The 20,147-nt window shown below is 37.1% G+C and overlaps 2 protein-coding genes across 3 annotated transcripts in view; both read right to left on the bottom strand.

The window, feature by feature from the left end:
- The window catches only part of slc24a3 (solute carrier family 24 member 3), an 88,977-nt gene extending 72,868 nt beyond the window's left edge, over positions 1–16,109 (bottom strand). The window contains exon 1 of one of the 2 annotated variants that reach the window (XM_079855404.1): positions 1,617–2,009. In XM_079855404.1, the coding sequence (XP_079711530.1) occupies positions 1,617–1,791 (175 nt within the window). In that variant the 5' untranslated portion in view covers positions 1,792–2,009. Of the gene's footprint in view, positions 1–1,616; positions 2,010–16,019 lie in introns of those variants that run through there. The other variant, XM_079855405.1, reaches the window with a different exon arrangement.
- Positions 16,110–17,352: 1,243 nt separating this feature from the next.
- Positions 17,353–18,619, bottom strand: soul2 (heme-binding protein soul2). Its single transcript, XM_079856345.1, has 4 exons — positions 18,358–18,619; positions 18,140–18,266; positions 17,883–18,051; positions 17,353–17,795 (listed from the first exon to the last, which is right to left on the bottom strand). Exons 1-4 carry the CDS (start codon positions 18,490–18,492, stop codon positions 17,621–17,623), a joined length of 606 nt encoding a protein of 201 aa, XP_079712471.1. The 5' UTR covers positions 18,493–18,619; the 3' UTR covers positions 17,353–17,620.
- Between the last annotated feature and the right edge of the window lie 1,528 nt (positions 18,620–20,147).

The raw sequence follows: 20,147 nt of genomic DNA on the forward strand, positions 1-20,147 counted from the left end.
TTAAGTGTTAAGTATGGCTAAAATGGTTAATAGTGTATATGACTCTTTAAAAAGTACAAGCATGCTTATCTAAAATAGTTGTGTAGCCGAATTCTGTAAATTTTTAACTGTTTCAGAAATAGATCCATTATGGCAGCGTTTCCCAAACGGGGTGCCATCTGGCAAGAGTAGGGGTGTAGTGTAAAAACTCCATCAAACATTTTAAAATTGCTAAAATGTGTTAAAAAAAAAAGGCCTACCATCAAATAACGCACATAAATGTATAATAAAAATGCAAATCGTAAGTTTTCGGCGTTGAATTGCGGGGGTTGTGCATGATTTCATTCCCGTGCGTAAACATAAAGCTGCCTGTTTTTCATGGCTTGTTGCGGTTACGGTCAAATACATGAAAATATTGTCACAACGTCGGTCTCGCCGCGTATTCTTCACATAAACACATCGGTTATGGCCGTGCTGTCAAAAGTAACGCATATGCGATGAATGGTTTTCAGTTTAACGCGTTAAAAATATTTAACGCAATTAATGTGTTTTAAAAAAATTCTGTCATCCTTTGGCTAGCGTTACATTCTATGATCACCTTCCTCTTAATGCAAATGCTTTTAAACCATTCAAGTGCGACATGACAAAAGAGAACGCGCTGTCTGTGAATGTCCTGCTGACACACACGACGCACAGAACGACGCAAGCCACAATAGACTTCTCTTTCGCGCTTGAACACACGATTATGCCAAAATTTCCGTTTTGTTGAGTATCCTCATAAGAGCAGTGTTAAATAAAGTCTTAAATGAATGTAAAGAGTTGTGAGAAAAAGGGCACAGGTAAATATAACATTTATTATGGGCTTATGTGATTATTGTTTTAAGTTCACTTAAATTAAATGTTGTTCTTTTTTTAGAGCCCAATAAATGTTAAAATTGATAGGTTTCAATTATACTGTAATGTTGCATGGCGATAATTAATGTTTAAAATATACTGTCTTTATGTTGTTTCTACATTAATTTGGAGAATAACTGTGAAATTATTACATTATAAAATATTTTTAAAACTTTGATTAAAAACAAGCTATCTTGTGCAATTACACAGAATTATCCCAATATAAAAACACAAATACACTGAGAGAGCAAACATTTAGGTGAGATTTGCAATGGTAATAGAGCAATGTTTATATATGAATAAAAGCCTCAGAAGAAATTATTGATTCCTTGACTTTCAATGGATGGACAATTTATTATTATTTTTTTTTTTTTTTTTTTTTTTTAAATAATATTACAAATATCTATATGACAGTAGGCAGTTCTTCCCTGTGGTGTTGAAAATCGATACATTTCAAGGTATCGTATCAAAGTAGTTTCATAACAACACTAGTGTTGGGTGCCACACATTTTTGAAAAATTTCAAAGGGTGCCCGAAAAAAAGGTTGGGAAACACTGCATTATGGATCAGTTAAGAGTGATTCTGCATGTTTCCCTTTAAAAGTCGGTGCAATGTTGCGAGTAGGCTACGGTTCTCTACTAAAACAGTTCCGAGTGCGAGTATGATTCTCCCGTAAAACTTTCCATTACCCCCCTCCGCTTTCACAAACACACATTCCTGACAAATACTGAACCGAAACTCACCGGATTTCTCGGCCAAACTAGACAAGCCGGACACCGCCAGCAGCAGCAGCCCGATGAAGCACATCTGTCCCCCGAACAACTCCTTGCGCTTTTTCCTCCGCGCTTTGATCTTCTTCTGCTGGAGCATCACTTGCAGCGGTCGAGTCCACACGCGAACACACGCATCCCCATCCATCACCACAGCTCGACACAGCTACAAATGTGACAAATACAGACAGATATGGAGCGACTGAGAGTTTTAAGCCTGAAGATTAAACGCCGAACGACTGACGTGTGCTTGTTGCGTTGGCGTGAATATTCCACTATATGACTTCAAATTGTAATGTGGTGAAATAAAGATGCTGCGCGCGCCCCATGGATGCGTCAGTTTGGTGCCAGTTCTCTCAGGACACAAACTGCTGCTGCTGAGAGAGATTGAGGATGTAGAGGAGGAGAGAGCGCGAGAGGGAGGGGTGAAAGTAAGGAAGTGAACGCAGTCAGAGAGAGAGAGAGAGAGAGAGAGAGAGAGAGAGAGAGAGAGAGAGAGAGAGAGAGAGAGAGAGAGAAACTGGAACGCAGCTGTTCTAGTGATGAGTCGTTCGCGAACGAGTCGGACTCGGCTCGGCTCATTTAAGTCAACGATGGGAGTCGACTCGGCTCGATTTAATTTGTTTTCTTTTTTCATCACTAATGTTCATTAATTGTAATGCATCACTAGTTTTAATAGTGAACAGTAGCCTACCTAGTATGCATTGAGAGAGAGAGAGAGAGAGAGAGAGAGAGAGAGAGAGAGAGAGAGAGAGAGAGAGAGAGAGAGAGAGAGAGAGAGAGAGAGAGAGATGGAACAAGGGTCAGTTGTTGGTGGGTTTAAAACAGTGGTTCTCAACCGGTGGGGACGCGGCCCACTAGGGGGCCCCAGTGATCCTCCAGGGGCCGTGAGATAATTTAAAATTAATTTAAACATATTAATATAATTCATTAATTGTATTATTCATACGTTAATCTAGCTCAATATATTTTTGCAAAGTATGTTTGCAAAAATATATCTTAGTCTGATTAACCGCAAACAAACCCTTTGCTCATTGCCACCCTTGCATTTTGCTGGTTTGTTAGCTGATACATGACATAACATATGCTGTCATGAATTACTGTCAGTGTCAAACTACAAATCTTTAAAAAAAAAATTATGAACATCACTATAATTGACACTAAACGAGATGCGCCGTAAATACTAGGCCTATATAGTGGAGAGCGGGGCTACAGTGTAATAGTTGTCACAATGTAGCCTAATTAGAAATGACTGTAAGGTTTTTTGTCAAAAGTCCAATTACACAAATATTTGTTTTCTCTATAGCAGTAATTTGGTATGGCGGTTTCCAACATCTAGTTGTTCAAAAGCTTCTTGAAATCTTTTTTTTTTTTTTTTTTTGTAGTAAATTCTGTTCTCGAAAACAAAAAAAGATTTTTGCTATAGATGTAGGGTAAAATAAAACCACACTAGAATATGTTCAGACTTACATTCAGTCTTTTAGTAAACTTCTTTGTTCTTAGGACAAGGTTATTTTTCCATAAATAAACAGATTGGGGCAAGTTGTCACATTTTTTATTGGTCATTTTTGTTTTAAATGTTATAAATTTATACAATCTATCAATTACAGGTTAATATTTGACCAAAACAATGATTTGATATTTTGTACTGTATCTCTGTTTAGTAGCAGGATCAATTGTGACAACTTACCCCATATAGTGAGACAACAGAGGTCACTGTCTGTTAAATGAACTGTATCTTTTTCATCTATTCTCACCAGCTATAGAGTCAGAGCAGTTCCACGAACCTGATGAGTATTTTCTTATCATGCACCATGTACTTGCTTGCTGAGTTTGTCTCAACTGTACAAACCTCAAAACCACACAGATGCAAATCTTGCAGCTATTGCCTTTTATATACTTTACCTGATTTAGTTTTTCCCCTCTCCCTGAAATATGTTAAACACTGCAGGGAAAGAGCTGCTTGGTGCTCTGTGTTCCCTTCATCAAATACTGAGCACTGTTCGAGCCAGCACTGTGTCAGCAGCTGGGTCGGCTCGCACTGACATCTAATGCCAATGCTAAGACAACAATGCACTTTTTTAGGGAGGGAAGTGAAAAGGGGGCGATGAGCCTATTGTATTAAACTGGACCACAATGCAATGACAGATTGGGTGTAATCTCTGTCCATATAGCTGAAGACTTTACAGAGTTTCAGATTCTCCAGTGGGACGGGCCGAATGATGAGTTAGTGGTTTAAATCGTTTTTTTGCAATCAATTTGCATTAGCAAAGGCAGAGTGGGACAATATTGTTTGGTTATTTTACCTAACATTTACACAGGATGGTGGATTAAAACAAGGCAGCGTCAGCTCTTCAGCCACTGTTTACCCAGTATATGTGACATTGGTCCTTTTCTAGCCCCCCTTCTTCGTACGCTTTCATCTATAGCTTGTGATCTGTTCTTCACCTGTTTCACTCCCCCCTCTCTCTTTCTCTCTGGCATGAATCAGTGTGTAATTCCGTTTGTCTTTTGATGTGCTATTAGCCTCATATTGTCTTGATGTTCTATATCCATCTGTGTTGTAATTGTTTACCAATAATAAAAATAAAAAAATTCCACACCTTTGATCACCAAAGTTGGTTCTTTAATATGCATTTAAAAAAGTCTGAATGCAGCAGGCAGAATCACTATGTAAATATCACGTGTTTCATGAGAACCGTTAGATGCCGTAGGTGGATTTTCCATAATGGCATGAGTGACTCACAACGACGGTAACATCTTTGAATGAAAACCCCTTGATCGATGGTCACAGTGTCAACCGTTATCCCCCATGACCTAAACCAGATTTACAGTTATTATAGATTTGCATTCGTTCTGTCCATTCATGCCACCAAGTTATTTAAGTGTCTGTATAAATACCTCTTGAAATATTCCAGCTTTAATGAAATAAGTGGTTAATAGCAGTTTTCCCTTTGCCAACTGTTGGTTAAAAACATGTACAATGTGATGGATGGAGAAACATTCTGTTTGGTTAACCCTGAGATAACTGTCTGAGATCATGTTGCGTCATCAGATGTGAGATGATTGGCTCACAACAATGCATTACTATTTTGTATAAACCTCTATATTTCAAATAAGGATCCATGCTCCAATCATACTAGTAATGCAGACTATTTTGAACATTGGTCAGGTCACTGATATGAAAAGTTTCCTCACATGCACCTTGTCATTCATCCATCTGGGTACATCTCTTTATTTGTTTCTCTCACCAATTTACTAAGTAACTTTGATTTAGAAGAGATTAGCGCTTTATTATACAAAATTACTTAGAGCGTAGTCATTTTCCATCCCTTCCTAAAAGTGTCTCAGCGACTCAGTCTCTGTCTTCAGTCAGATGTAACATCCATTAGAAATAGGACTCAAAACATTATTAATGCATTTAACCATTTTTCTGCCTTCAGTTTGGCAAAATATATGTGATATCATAATTTCATATCAGTTTGTTTTGCTACACAGTAATAATAATATTAATAATAGAAATAATCTGATTAGAGCCTTGCAGATACATTTTATATCAATTTGTAGGCATAATGAAAACAAACTGACACATTTCTATCAATAAAAAAGACAAGCATTGTGAAGTGACACAGATATTATTTTACCTGTGGCATTTCACAGCTGTCATTTCATGATATCAACAGCTAACAAAAAGAGGCTGCCTCACTTAGCCAACATCATTTTTCTTATAACTTATTCATTTCTATCGGTCACACATGATTGAAGCCCAGTCAATAACAAAGTGAAACAGTGGGATTTAGAGGGGCCGGAGGCCACATTTAGAGAATGTTTGAATTAAAAATGATCTGGCATCCAGATAATGGATGAAAAGAGAAAAAAGAGATGATTATTAGCACACTCTTTCAGGTGAGTGGGCAAATTTCAAATTTACTCTGTGCAACTGGATATAGATAAACTGAGGCAAAGGCTTCAGCTGAGAGCAAGACAAATTACTCAAGGACACACAGATGTGCTCTAATTCACCGTCAAGGACACAGAGAAAAGGAAGTAGATATGGATTAGCAATGTATATTATCATGGAATAGATCTCCATCTCTCTTCTATATTAGATATATCATTTCACCATCTAACAATGATTTTACTGTACATGCATGCAAAGACTATGGTTTTCTATGTGGGAATCAAACTGATTCTCCCTCCTTGATGTTCAGTCTTCTAACGATTTTGCTTTGGCATTTAAAAGAACAAATACTTCAAATAAATTGTATTGATTTCTACTATGATGTCCCCAGAAAGTGTCAATTTCTGTTTGTCTTTGATGTTGTTTGATGGCCCCTCCTTTGATATAACTATCTACAAAATGGTTCATCTACGTCTTTACAATTCACATTATGTAAAAGTCATATACTTATGCATACACAATCAGGCCATATTTTTTTTTATAGAGTGAGAGAGAGAGAGATGAGAAAATCATTCTTAATGAACAGCCAGGATTACTTTCTCACACGCACCGAAACACATGCAGACACAAATTTTCTGCCTCTTTCTATTTTTTTGTTTTTCTTAAAGCTAATCCACTGCAGCTATTTGCACTTGTTCATAAATTGACACCTTTTCCCCTCCTCCTACTGCACTGAAATTAGTGAGAGGTGGTTTCTGGGTAGTTGACCTGAGGTTAAAAACATCTCTCTGTAATATGGTGTGATGCTCTCTGGATGCTTAATCCTCCTGGGCTTTGAGGGATTATTCTCTCTTTTTCTATCTCCTGTGCTTTCTCGTTGACTCAGTCCTTCCGTTATCAAGCACATTCATCCCTCCGTTGTCTAACCTCACAAGATTCATTCAAAACATTTGATGTCTAACATCCAAGCATTTTATGTATCCTACCCACAGAACACACAATCAAAGCTTTAGCAATTAGCCAGTGATTTATTTCAAAGTTTCCAAAATGATCGATATTACCCAATCCACACTGCTCCTAAAACAGCTCTCATCTCTGTTAAACTTGAGCTTAATAACCGTAATCGAGAATCCTATTTCAATCCTATTCACCCCAGTTCAATCTCACACACTGTCATCTAAATCCTCTCATCATCTTCCAAACCACTTCAAGTTTTCACTGTCAAGTTTATTTACAATTTTTTTTTCTTCAAGAGTGCATTAAAGTATTCTGTTTCTGAAAAAGAGCCCTTCTTTTCTTTTAAACGAGCCTCGCTTTTTCCACTGTCAAGTTATCAATTCCCTCATCACATCAAAGATCTGTGGTGATTACTGTAACTCATGCCTGTCTCCCCAGTGGGGGACAAAAGACACCTATTGGCACACACATCATTCACAATGTCAATATGGATAGCCAGTGCTACTAGAGAAGCCCTATTACGGAAATTCAAACTTCAGACGAAAAGAAAGAAAGAATCACAGTTTTCATATTAATATATTTACGAATGTGTCCTTAACATACACTAGAATTCAAATGTTTAGTATCTTTTTTTTTCTTTTTTCTTTTTTTAGGATGCATTGAATTGGCCAAAAGTGACAGTAAAGACTTTTACATTTTTAAAAATATATACATTTCAAATAATCATATGAACTTTCTATTCATCAAAAAATCTGGAACATTTTTTTATCATTATTTCCATATAAATATTTAGCAGCACAACTGTTTTAAGCAGAAATGTTTCTTGAGCACCAAATCAGCATATCATAATGATTTCTGAAGGATCATGTGACACTGAAGACTAATGGCTGCTTTGTCATAGTAGGAATATTACATAAAAAAAAATAAAAAAATAAAATAGAAAACATTTTTTAATTTCTAATATTTCACAATATTACTGTTTTCACTGTATTTTTGATCAAATGCAGCCTTGGTGAGCAGAAGAGACTTTTTTAAAATAAAATCTTACAGACCCCAAACAATTAAACAGTATAGAGTAATTATACAAATAAAAAAAAACATTTTTTTTTTTTCCGAATTTTCTTTCAATATTTGTCCAAAGAATCAGGAGTTGTTTTAGGGATAATCAAGCCTAAATACATAATCTAGACACAAATAGTGACTTAAAAACAAACAATGAATTATTGCAAAAAAAATATGTGCATTGTGTAACTTCCAATTGGACAGTTATGTTATAATCTTCTTTTATTGTTTGTGATCTTTTTATAAAAACAAAGAAACAACTTTAAAGGGGACATATCATGAAAATCTGACTTTTTCCATTTTTAAGTGACAACCCAGTAACTTTGTTTTGGTAAGTCTTTCTCTGCAAGCATGTCAAAAAACAAGCCGATCAGATTTGATCTTATTATAATATTACCGCCCCTTAATCTGCACGTTTCCACCCACGGCCCGCCATTTGGTTTTTGCAACAACAACAGTGTAACCAGTTCTAACTCTATGGCAAAAATTCGAGCAAAGGATGCATGCATGGCTGCACAGACGAGCACAGAACACTATTTGACCAAAACATGTCACTGCTGTCTTATAAAGACCTCAGGGAACTGTCAACATGTGTAAAAGTTAAGCATGATGGTACAGACGAGGAGATGAATCAGTGTATTTTCCACAACAACTACATGTATCTAACCATTCAGAAACGTCCATGTTCATCTAAAAGTTGCAACCTCTTCCTGAGTCTCTCCATATAAGGCTGCACTCTGCTACTGGTTAATTCTGAGATTTGACTGTGTAAAGCCCTGTTCTGAAGTGGAAGCAGCAGCTCATTTGCATTTAAAGGGACACACAAAAACGGCGTGTTTTTGCTCACACCCAAAAAGGGGCAACTTTGACAAGCTATAATAAATGATCCGGGGGTTTTGAGCTGATATTTCATGGACACATTCTGGGGACACCATATATTTATATTACATCTTGTGAAAAGGGACATAATATGTCACTTTTAAAGAAAAAGGTCAGATTGTTGTGCCGCTAAGAAGTCACTCTGCATTACATTTTTTATTCAATCTGATTTTGTTTTTTTTTTACGTAAAAGTTGTTGAATAAGAATGGATCATTTTTGTCATATGGAAATCAACCCAAATGATAATTTAACTTTGAAACACATCTGGTTTAGCCTCCAAAGCTGGTTCTAATATATACAGACAGATTATTTTGGGCATTTGAATAAATACAACTGCTTCTCTGCACACCCTTAATTCATATACATGTAAACAACACATTTTTTGAGAACATGAAAAGTTACTCTGCACAAGAGTTACAAGAGATTTTGATTTGGAGAGGAGTATATGCTGCTGTCACTGATGTGCTTTTCCACAAACCAGCACCGACAGTCATCCATGGGGACGCCACAATCCAGGCTCTATTCTAAGAATGTATTATTGTCTTTGGTTTCTCTATATTAGGAAAGGATACATTACCTCTAACCAAAGTCAAGCCAAGGACAGACAGCGGGTGGCAGAGGAACAGAAACTAGAATTTGCCCCCAGACAAGAAGGGACGGTGGGGGAGCTGCCCCTTGACGGCTCTCAATTAGACAGTTCACCAGGAGGAAAGACAAGTAGGACAGACAGATGGAAATAGAAAGGTAAGGGACATGCACAGGGGTGATGTCACTTACTAGAGTCGAATAGGTGACCTGTTTGGGGGAAACACAACACTGATCGGCAAGTCTGTGTAGAGCACTGAGAACACAATCAATAGCATTCCCACATTTTTCTGACAACATATCTCTAAGAAGCAGAACCTTATTTCACAGAGTGCAACATGTTCCTGGATCAACATTTTTGTTGATCTTGGAACAACATTCCAATCAACCAATCAGATTTTAGGGACAAGTTACAGTTTGTCAAGTTTAGGGGTTAGGTGCTAGGTGCTTTTACATCAGTGTTATTCCCTCTGATTTTAGGGATAACTTATGGGGAAGGGGTATGGTTAGGATTACATTTTTGGACAGGAATGTTGCTCCAGGATCAACAAAATATATTGCGACTAACACTAAATCAGGACATGCCTCTAAGAACGCTCGTCAACTGTTTAGTGAACCATTTTCAATATCTAAATTCAAATGTGACATTTGCAAAAAACTAAAAAGGTTCACTGTGTTTTTTAATCTGCTGTTCATTAATTTGCTGATGATACAAAAGATCAGATATTTCTAATATCACGTGACCTACTTCTGCTTTTTTTACATACAGACCTGTGCTGTAGTGATCTTTAAAAGTGTATGTTAGTGTATATTTTTATCATTATATCTTGAAGCAGGCGGATTGAGACACTTGTTGACCCTTAAACTTTGCCAAAGGTTCAGATAGAGGACAAACAGTCCTGAAGGAAAGGATGCTGGGGAAGGACAAGTCCAGCATATTCAATTAAAGTGTGGTACATTGTACAGCAAGCACTCTGTCTTAATATAGAACCTCAAAAGATTATGATTAATAAATGAAGAGCCTGATGCAGTGTTTTCATGCTTTTCCCCAGAATGACGAACACTACAAGAAGTCTCAATTACAAACACACATTTTTTCCCCCCATCACCTTCCATTGACTTTTATTGTTTGCATGAGCTAATAATATTTTCTAACCTAACTCTAAAACCAAGCCCCATAGAAACCTTTTTGCAACATTATTTTATATTTTTATTGAGCAATTTACATGACAGGGACTGTAATAGGAACCACAATAGGTTGTGAATATAGGACAACAATAGGACCAGAATCATTGCACAGACACATAGACAACTAACAAATAATAAAAAAAAATATTTCAATGTAAGTTTATTTAGTCTTAAAATAATCATAAAAATACACAAAATAAAAATCTACTTTTTTGCCAGGTAAAAACTTCCAAAATAGTTTTCATCATCACATTATCTTGCAGAAAATAAAAATAAAAATAATGGTCCATTTATCAAAATAACAATGAATGATAAAAAATGTTATGCAACAGTGTTTTTCAGTCTCACACAAACCAACACCCCTATTACTCAATTGCATATGCTCTTTGTACAATACAAAGCGCTTGCCTAAGGAGAATTCCTGATATAGAGCAAAACATTCAAAGAAACACTATGTTCATTTATGTTTATTTGTATTAATAACTGCTGTTATAAAATCATGGAGGAAGTAATGTATGAAAATCTTAATATGCCTACAATTTTCAATCTGCACAATCTGTTTATGTTATTGCATGTTTGGCCAGCATCCTGTTCATGTCAAACTAAAAGATCAGAGAAAAAGAGTGGGATGAACTGGACCAAATGTAACATTTGGGCTGATCTAGTCGAAATTTTCTGAGAATTGTTAATCTCTTATTCTGATACAATAAAAAAAAGTAAGCAGTGGATATGTAATATTGAATTGCCTAATGTTACGATCACATGCTCTGAGACAGCAATCTATTTACAATTTATTAGTTCATTGCGTATTTTTTTATAGATACTTACTAATAATCTAGCAACCTATTCAGTATTCATATTTATAATATATATTTCTTCTGCATGGGCGTGGCATTAAAATTCATTTACAGCTGAGTCAGGAGGCGGTTTGCACACCATGTTACCACACCGACTACACAGGTTTACCGCGTTTTGTTTACTCTGCTACAAATCTAAAATCCCAGTATCAACCAATCCAATCTATCATAAGTCTTTAATAAAAGTGGCACACTGGAGCACAGCATGAGTGTTAGTGATGATGGAGCCTGGTGAGATACTGAAAGCTGAGTCTGGAGTCTTCTGACATTTGTCCCAAAGTCTCTCTAATCCTCAACCAAGTCACACGAGAAAACTCATCATTTAATCCCTGCTGCTGGAAATAACTGTGACCTCACTGCATCAGAACCTTGCATTATCTGGTTTTCAGAGAAGTGGCTTTTGGTTGTGAAAATGTAGCATTTGTGGAAGTCTGACTTGCATCTTAAGAGGATGCTGCATCTTTACAATCACGTATGTCAAATTTTTAGGTTGTTTTAATAAATTGCAGGATATACAGTTTTGATGCATTGCACATTTACATTTACACTTTATTTGTTCACTGTTCATTTATATTTTTTCATTACTACTACTGTTTATTTATACAACTTATTAAAATTAAATGTTAAAAATGTATATGTAAAATGAACATTGACCAATAGTAAATGCTGTAAAAGTATTTTTGAAATCGCTGGTGTTTCTGACATCACAAACTACCTTGTAACCAATCACGTCAACATGCTAGCGGGCTTTAGCATATACTGTGATTCGAAGCAGGGGAGTCTCAAGAGAAGCCATACTGGTATATTTTTGTGTTGATATGAAAAATTGGGTATATTTAGCAATATAGTGGGTGAATTATGTATATGATGTATATTATGATGTTATGTCATGATGAACTATGTTCAAAGCTTTTCTAAGAATGCTAAATTTTAAAAGGCAGACTGAGATGGCAATGGGAACATGGTTTGTGTAACATCAGCAACACATTATGAGCTGTTTGATCGTCAAGCAAAAGGCTAATATTAATTACCGTTATGTGTCCCACATTGTACAGAGTGATACCTTTGTGCAGCGTTTACAATAGTTACTTTAGTAAAAGTTGACAGAGTGGATCTCTGAGCTGGTGTGAGTGAGGGGAGGCGGGCTAATTTGCATTTTCACGAATCCGCTTATACTAAATGAAGCAAGGGTGTAGAGTTACATTCAAGCTATTTTAAGGCACGAATAAATGTTTTTTCACAAGAATTGTATTGTATTTTTTTAAATATGTCATTTTGGTGATCAAAGATGAGTTTTAAGGGATGCAATTATTGATTACAGGGGGACTTTAAATATTACATGTGAAGTGCCTCTCTGGGTTTTGGGCTGGTTGAAAATCTGAAACTGAATTATACTCATTAAAATCTGCACCAGCTAGTGCATCTATAAGAAAATGCAATTTCCCTTTAATAAATTCCCCATTGGCTGTGGATTTTTTTAAACCCTGGTCTTAGATGCAGCCAGAGTCCAACCAATCAGAAGGAAAAGCAAAGCTGGGTGCTGATAAATCCAAAGAATACCTCTCTTCCACCACTTCCACTGTTCTCTAAAAACCAAACCTGACTGGACAAGTAGAAGCCCTGCAGGCAGACAATGAGATTGTATGTGTTTGGACAGTCCTCTGTCCTCTAAGAAAATCACTGTACCCTGGTGTTGCATTGGGTGGAAAGAAAGAAAGAGAGAGAGAGCGAGAGAGGGAGAGAAAATGTGCGATCATACAAGGTCTGTTTAAGATGCGTGCAAACTGGGTGTGCAGTCAGACAACAATGTGATGTCACAGTAAACATTATTAATGCATAGGACCTAGTGAGATGCAAAATGTAATTTTTGTTAGAAAAAATACATACACATACATGAAAACCCAACGTGTGTGTGTATGTGTGTATCATGTATATCATGTTTTATGGGGACATTCCATAGACATAATGAATCAGTCCCTGTGCAGATTTTATTCAAGCATTCCTGATAATTAGAGTAAATGCTTGTGCAATCTTGGACAGTCTTTCTTTTCGTCTTATATGTGCATAGTGATATCAGCCAATCTTTTTACAGCTACTCACTGTTTTTTTTTTGGTCATGACTCAAGAGTATTCAACACTAGTGGGAACATGCTGTAGACAAAATATTTATAATTTAAAGATATGATTCATTATACTTAAATTGTCAACAAAGTAGAATTTTAATTGTGACTGGGATTTCAACGCTCTTGTATTGTGACAAAAGCCTCTAAACATTTTAGGTTCAAGTCAAGCAGAGATATTGTCCTTAAATTTTAATGAAAGCTGAGTGAATGCTTATGACAAAAAATGTTATGATAAAATCCCCAACATGTCTTTTGGAAAAACTCTAATCTATAATTCATTACTCTAAACTCAGAGATTCACAAATGGGGAAGCTTCCAAATTGGCTGAGCGATCAAGGTAAAGGGATGGGAAGGGATAGCGCGCCGCTGACCCTCCAGAAATCCATTCCAAGGGTTATGAGCTCTGCTGTTCTACATGCTGACATCCATTATGCTGTAGGAACACAACAGATATAATAGCACTTCCTCTTAAGCACTGTAATGGAGGAAGTGTGAGCCTAGTGGTCACTATATCACAATAGTCTGACACCACTTGCAAGGATCAAGAACAACTGACCTTTTGAACAAAACAGTTCACATGCTCAGTGTTACAAATATGCTTATTTGATTAGTGACTTAGAAATAGTGCAGAACTGTATACATTAAATAATTATAATAATAAAATTAAAAATAATTATTTTCCACCATGTTTCACATTTAATTCAGATTTCAATATGGTCTCAGGCTTTTGGACATCACAGCATTTACATACTCTATATTCACATGTATATACACTCTGTATGTATGTCAATCTCGTTATGTATCGCAGTCCAATTGTTATGTATGTCGCAGATGGTTAAAAAATAATTAATAGAAATGAGAATCCATCGGGGCCAAACTTTAGTCGAGATTTGCTGCCTCAGCATCTGAGCTCCAGTGACAGCCATGAGTTTCAGCTCTTTTTGTGGTTTGGTGGCCTCGTGTTTAGCACATCATCAATTATAAACAGTGTGGGGTAATCATGAGGGATATTTTATTACGAAACAACGTAAAAAAACTTTTGTTCTTGGCTGAAAGTTACTGTATTTTTAATCATCTGTTATGTAAAAGATGAAAACAACTCATGGGAAAAGCAGAGAGCATTGACAACGTGTTTTGGACCTAAAAATGAATGAAGAGAGAGAGAGAGAAAGAGACATAAGCCAATCAACAGATGGGTGTAAAAACAGATTATGTGTAATGGACGTAGGCCAATAAGAGCTGTGAGTGTAAACCTGGTGCTAGGGGCTGCGGTCTTTAGCGTCTTTGTTAGCGCGCCCGCCTCCCACGGCAGAGACCCCGGTTGGAATCCCGCCTGGTCGAGTAGGACCAGTTACACAGACATATCACACGGCTGGCATAAGCATGATGATACTATATGGTTAAAACTCTTTTGAAATGCACAACTGCTCTTGCATTCCTACATTGCCTTATCTGACAGCATAGAGCTCCAGCCATTTTCTCAGGAAACTGGCCCGTCTCTGATAAGATTAATTCCCATGAGCCAGTCCAAACAGGCTTTTGGCTTGAGCCTCCACACCAAGAACATCATCCAAAACAGGGCAGATTAAAATTCACAAGCCTGCAAACATATGCTGACATAACCTTCCAAGTCAGACAGGCTTTTATTGGACACATTCAAGTGGCACACACAAGCCCAGACAGAATTTTAAAATAAAAATGTGTCGATAAATTAGATAATTAAGCTGTTTTTCCAATGTATCATAACTACACAGTCTCTTATTTATTGTGAGCGGCCAAACATCTCCCATCCTCCATATACGCTAGATGAGTATGCACTGATTTCCAAGCATACAATCTAATACCCGAATAAGCTCTAGTGTTAAATGAACTGCAGAACACAACAGTCATTAGGCCTGATGATGAAAATACCACTCTATAAGTAAGTAGTCACGCCAAGTTCTCTATGACTCATAAAAACACATCTAGGGTTATTACAGATCTGACTTCACTGAAGCATAATTATGTTTTTTTGACGAACATGGCTGACTTCTTGCTATAGAAATGTAGCCATGGAAACTGAGTGAATGTGTGTTGAGGGGCATTGAGTGTCCAGCTTCCCATGGTGAGAGCTGAGGCATGCTGGGTAGTGGATTTTGTTCTGACATTGCTAGGAACTGCCCACACGTTCTTCTTACTCAAACTTCTTCTAGAAACAACAGCATATTTAGCAATAATGCATATGGGTAAGGCATTTTTTATGAAAACCGGACATGCACAAATTGAGTAGATTAATTTAATACCATAGGCTATATGTTGTGGAGTGCTATACTATGTGAAATAGAAGAGATTAGAGAAAGATCAAGTCAGTGCTGCCACCTAGTGTACAATAATATAAACCTACATGCATCTTGACATGTTTAGCTGTTAAATACAGGAGTGTATTGTATTTGCTTTCAGTGGTCATTGAGTCAGCCCTGTTTACACCGGGTATTACGGTGCGTTTTGGTCGATCGGATCACAAGTAGATGAGGGAGACACATACCTGTTTACTCCTGGTGTTTTAATCTTTTAGTCTCTTTTGTCCACTTTCAAACACTTCTGTCCTAATTTCTTCGAAGTGGAGGGTCTATGGGCAGGTAAATGTATGGCCTTTTTCAGATCTTTCGATCTAATGGACAAAATAAGCTCGTGCAATTTACATATGAACGCGCACGGAGACAACGAAAAAACATACAGAGAGCAGCAGCTTTCCTTTCTGCTCTGACAGCCACACAAGACCACACCAAATGCAGTGAGTGGGTATTAGACATCAGGAATAGTGAGAGAGAACATTGTACTTACGTTTTTCGTCTTCAAACCAAACTTGGGTCTCCACTCTCCAGCCGACAAAGTTTAAATCCCATCTGACTAGCGCGCTTCCCATAATGTTTGCATTAGGTCAGGCAGTGAGTAGGCCTATGTGGTCGTTTGCAGCTGTTGGAAACACATTCGACCACATGAGCATTTACACTACGAAAGCAATCCGGTTGAATGCGTTTTCGATTACCTCTGGAAGTGGTCGAAAGTGGACAAGATCAAAACGTTTTTAGACCCTATTTACACCTGTTGTCCAATTCTGATCGGATAGACCAAAACGCATCTTAATACCAGGTGTAAACAGGGCCTATTTTATGGTAATGTTTCAATGTGATGAAAACAGTAAGCCAGTCTGTCATTGTGTTTTGTAAGTTGCTTATAATGAAAAGTTTTATGTAAGGTAAGCTCATTTTTGACTTGGTTTCAATGTTGGTATGCTAACAACTGTATGACAACCAGCCAGAGAGAGCAACTTTTCAGAGAGACACAACTACAAAGTTTGCTCTCTCTCAGGTGAGGTTGCTGGCACATTTTGTGGAAGAATTGCGGAGTGGAACTGCAGAGGTGGGAAAATGCAGCCTCATCACATTTCCCCGTTCTGCTAGAGAAGATGCGACTAATTAAACTGACTCCAGATCAGTCACCGTGACAAAACATCTCAGGTGGGCTGACCCAGTTTTCCTTCCAGCAAGTACACTATTATATACATGAGGGGAAACCCCATCAACAAACAATCACACAAACACAATGTTGTAGGCCTAAGAATCCAAGATCACACTACCATGGACGCAAAACAACTCTCACTATTTTATGTTAGGACACTTAATATTCACATGGCTGCAAAAAAACAAAAATGCTGTCAGAAGTCACATGCTTTTTTACATGTTTTGAATGTTGAATGCATAGTTTTATACTAACTCACAAGCTGGAAGTTTCACATTCACAACATTACATTTCTTTAGTGTCTATCAATGACAATCATAATCTTATAGTTTCATTAACAGCCTATAAGACAGTTGTGGATCAGCAGTTGGACTGGTTTAAGTGGGTGGAGTTTCTTATAATATGAACAATAGCTGAGGAGAAACATGATGACCCCATTCTGATCATTCCTAAACCTGTTCCTCTTGTATTTTAGAAACTTCCAGTATTTTGTGTATCTATCTGTGTATTTTCTAAATAGGCCATTTATCTTCTGCTTATTGAAATGCACTTATGCATTTGATACCTCTATCAGTCAATAAGTAGGTGAATTAATTTGAAGAAAAACAGAATGCCTTACATAAAACGTATAATAAAAAAAGAACAAAAATGTTTTGAAGAAAGTCAAAAGTTTTATTTTCAAATCATTTTCAGTGTGAACCTACTGAGGTAGAAGATAGTCCTCACATTGCACTTTATAATCCCGTCATACAACTCAAATGTGGTTCTACACTTAGATTGCACAATAGATTGCACCAAATAACATACAATGATTAAGACTGTAACGTGAACACGATATAAATGTTTTACCCATATATATGTAAGAAAATCTTGAACAGACAAGAACTTAAAAGTAGGAATAAGGAACAGAACTATCTGGATCCTCAGGGTGCACGAACCCAAACTTCATTGTGCCTGTTGATCAAATCCCAGGGTGCGTCATAGCCAGCTGCATCAAACTTGTTTTCAATAAACTCCTTTCCTGCAGCCCTGAGGTCTTCTTTAAGCGTCTGCACATTCTCTAAGGCGTCTTGATCAGAAGCCAAACCACTAAATGACCTGTAATGCCCAGCAATGAGAGAATGTTAAAATGAGAAACAGTAAATTAACAGTTTTTGACTGTCGTTCTTTACTGAAATTACTAACCTGACATAGACAGTACCGCCTGGTACAACAGTTTTTCTGATGGTCGTATCGGTGGGTTCAGGGATGTCTGAGTCAGATTGAAAGAAGGAAATGGACACCTGTCTCTCCCCCATTCCATCAGCTTCCTTCACCGACACAAGCACAGGCCTGGTCATAGCAATCTCCTTACCTGAGAAGTAAAATTACAGTGAAATAAGATGAGTGATCCAAATTAACAATGGATTATTTTCCTCATCAAAACTGTGAAGCTTACTTACTCTCACTGTTTTGTCCTTGATTAAAATAATACAGTTTCCAAAATCCATCCTTTATATCACTCTGGCTGGTACTCGCAATATCAGTGGAAATCCAATAGCTCACGTCATAGCTGCGCTCCTCAAATCCCTTTTTGTTTATTAACACAATGATACAACATTTTATAATAAACCAAATTTAAAATATTCCAAACTAAAAAAAACAAAAGTCATAGGCCTACCTGATATTCATTTACTAGAGTGTACATGGGACACTCATATCCATGACAAAACCAGGGTGCTTCCCAACATTCTGTATATGGGAGACCTATAAGTCCAACCAGGAGACACAGAGCTGCAGGTAGAGTCCTCGCCATTGCACTGCAAAATTGCAAATATTGTCACAGGTTGTTTGTGTACTGCACTCTCATCAAGTAGGACACACCCCTCAACATTTCATATAATTCTCCCACCCCTCCCCACTGAACTACCATCTAGAATGACAGCAAGGAAACAACTGACCTGCTACTTCATTCTTCTATGAAAAACAATGAGGAAAAACCAGTAGATATTTCCCATGCATTTACAAAGGATGCAACAACAAATTATATTATTATATAACAAATTATATAAACTCACCAGAAAAGCATTAAAGCACAATGACAGATTAAGTGAATAACGACAAACTCAGCAGCATTGTGTCCTTGAGCAAGGCACTTCATCATTAGTAACTCCAGTAATAAGTGTACTGTAAATTGCTTTGAATAAAAGTGTCAATTATATTACTAGAAACGAGTAGGCCTAATTATTAAATTGACTAAGCTGGCAAAGCTCGCTTAATAGTGTCAGCTGGAATCACCAGAGTTATATAAATGAAGGGGAAAAAAGTGGAACGTTTCCTCATAAATAATTTGCCTCTTTAATTCAAAATAAAAGTGGTAAGATGAAAAGCAGCTCAACCGGTGCGAGCCTTAATTCACTTGAAAGTGATCCATGCAGAGTTCTTCTAGCACTATTCATAAAACAAAAGCAGAATCATAAAGGATATATCTCAGCACATTTAAGACCACATATCCCTCCATAAATGTATCAGTTTAAGGTTGTTAATCATAAGCTTTAATGATGTTAAATGGTGGCTGGGCTCAGGTGAGATGTCTAAATCTCTTTCATTTTCACTGTTAGATGAACCTATACAAGAAACCTACCCAAAAAATTTAAATAAATAAATAATACAGTGCTCACGAGAAACTTTCGCGTGCGCACGCGATAGTTTCTCCTGAGCACTGTATTATTTATTTATTTAAATTTTTTGCAAAGGTCCCTTTAGGGGCTCCGTAGGTTTGTGTTCATAAGAGGTCACGTGAGTCTGTATATTTTTATTTTTGCATATTTTTATTTTTGCAAAGGGCGTGTGTGTGCACTAGATTAAAAACGAATGTCAATAAAAAATGTCAACATTACACATTAAGGTGGATATTTCATTATAATTTGTCAACTTGCGCCTAGTTTCTACCGGAAATCACCAAAAGTTAGCATTCTAACGCGAGCTCTCGTGCCGTCTCCATTCACAGAAACATGCCTGTTATCATTGTAAAGCTCTCAGTGTCCTACACAGCGCTGTCTAATCCAAATATGGGCATTTGCCGGGGAATGTACTGCCGAAAACCACATCTGATTGGTCGATGTGAATTTCCTACTACGTGATAGGCGCTGCTGCTTCCTTGTTTATTCTCCGCCTGAGAGAAAATGCCCACAAAAGCTGAAATCAGCTCATAAACGTTCACAGAAAAGACGGCAATACCCGTCAGGCATGGGCATTTTGACAGGGAGCTGTTTATTAGATTCAATTAGTCATAGATGGACATACAACAAACATGGACAGTTCGTTTGCAGTTTTTGTGACTGTTGTGATGCTCACACTCTCGAGTCAGATAACGTTATATCCACTTAGCACCTGCATGCACCAACTTTTCCAGCCTTATGCTTAACTATATTCTGAAGGCTTTTATAGAGGGATTTGTTGATATATCAT

This window comes from Squalius cephalus, assembly GCF_949319135.1.
Source record: "Squalius cephalus genome assembly, chromosome: 21".
Lineage (NCBI taxonomy): Eukaryota > Metazoa > Chordata > Actinopteri > Cypriniformes > Leuciscidae > Squalius > Squalius cephalus.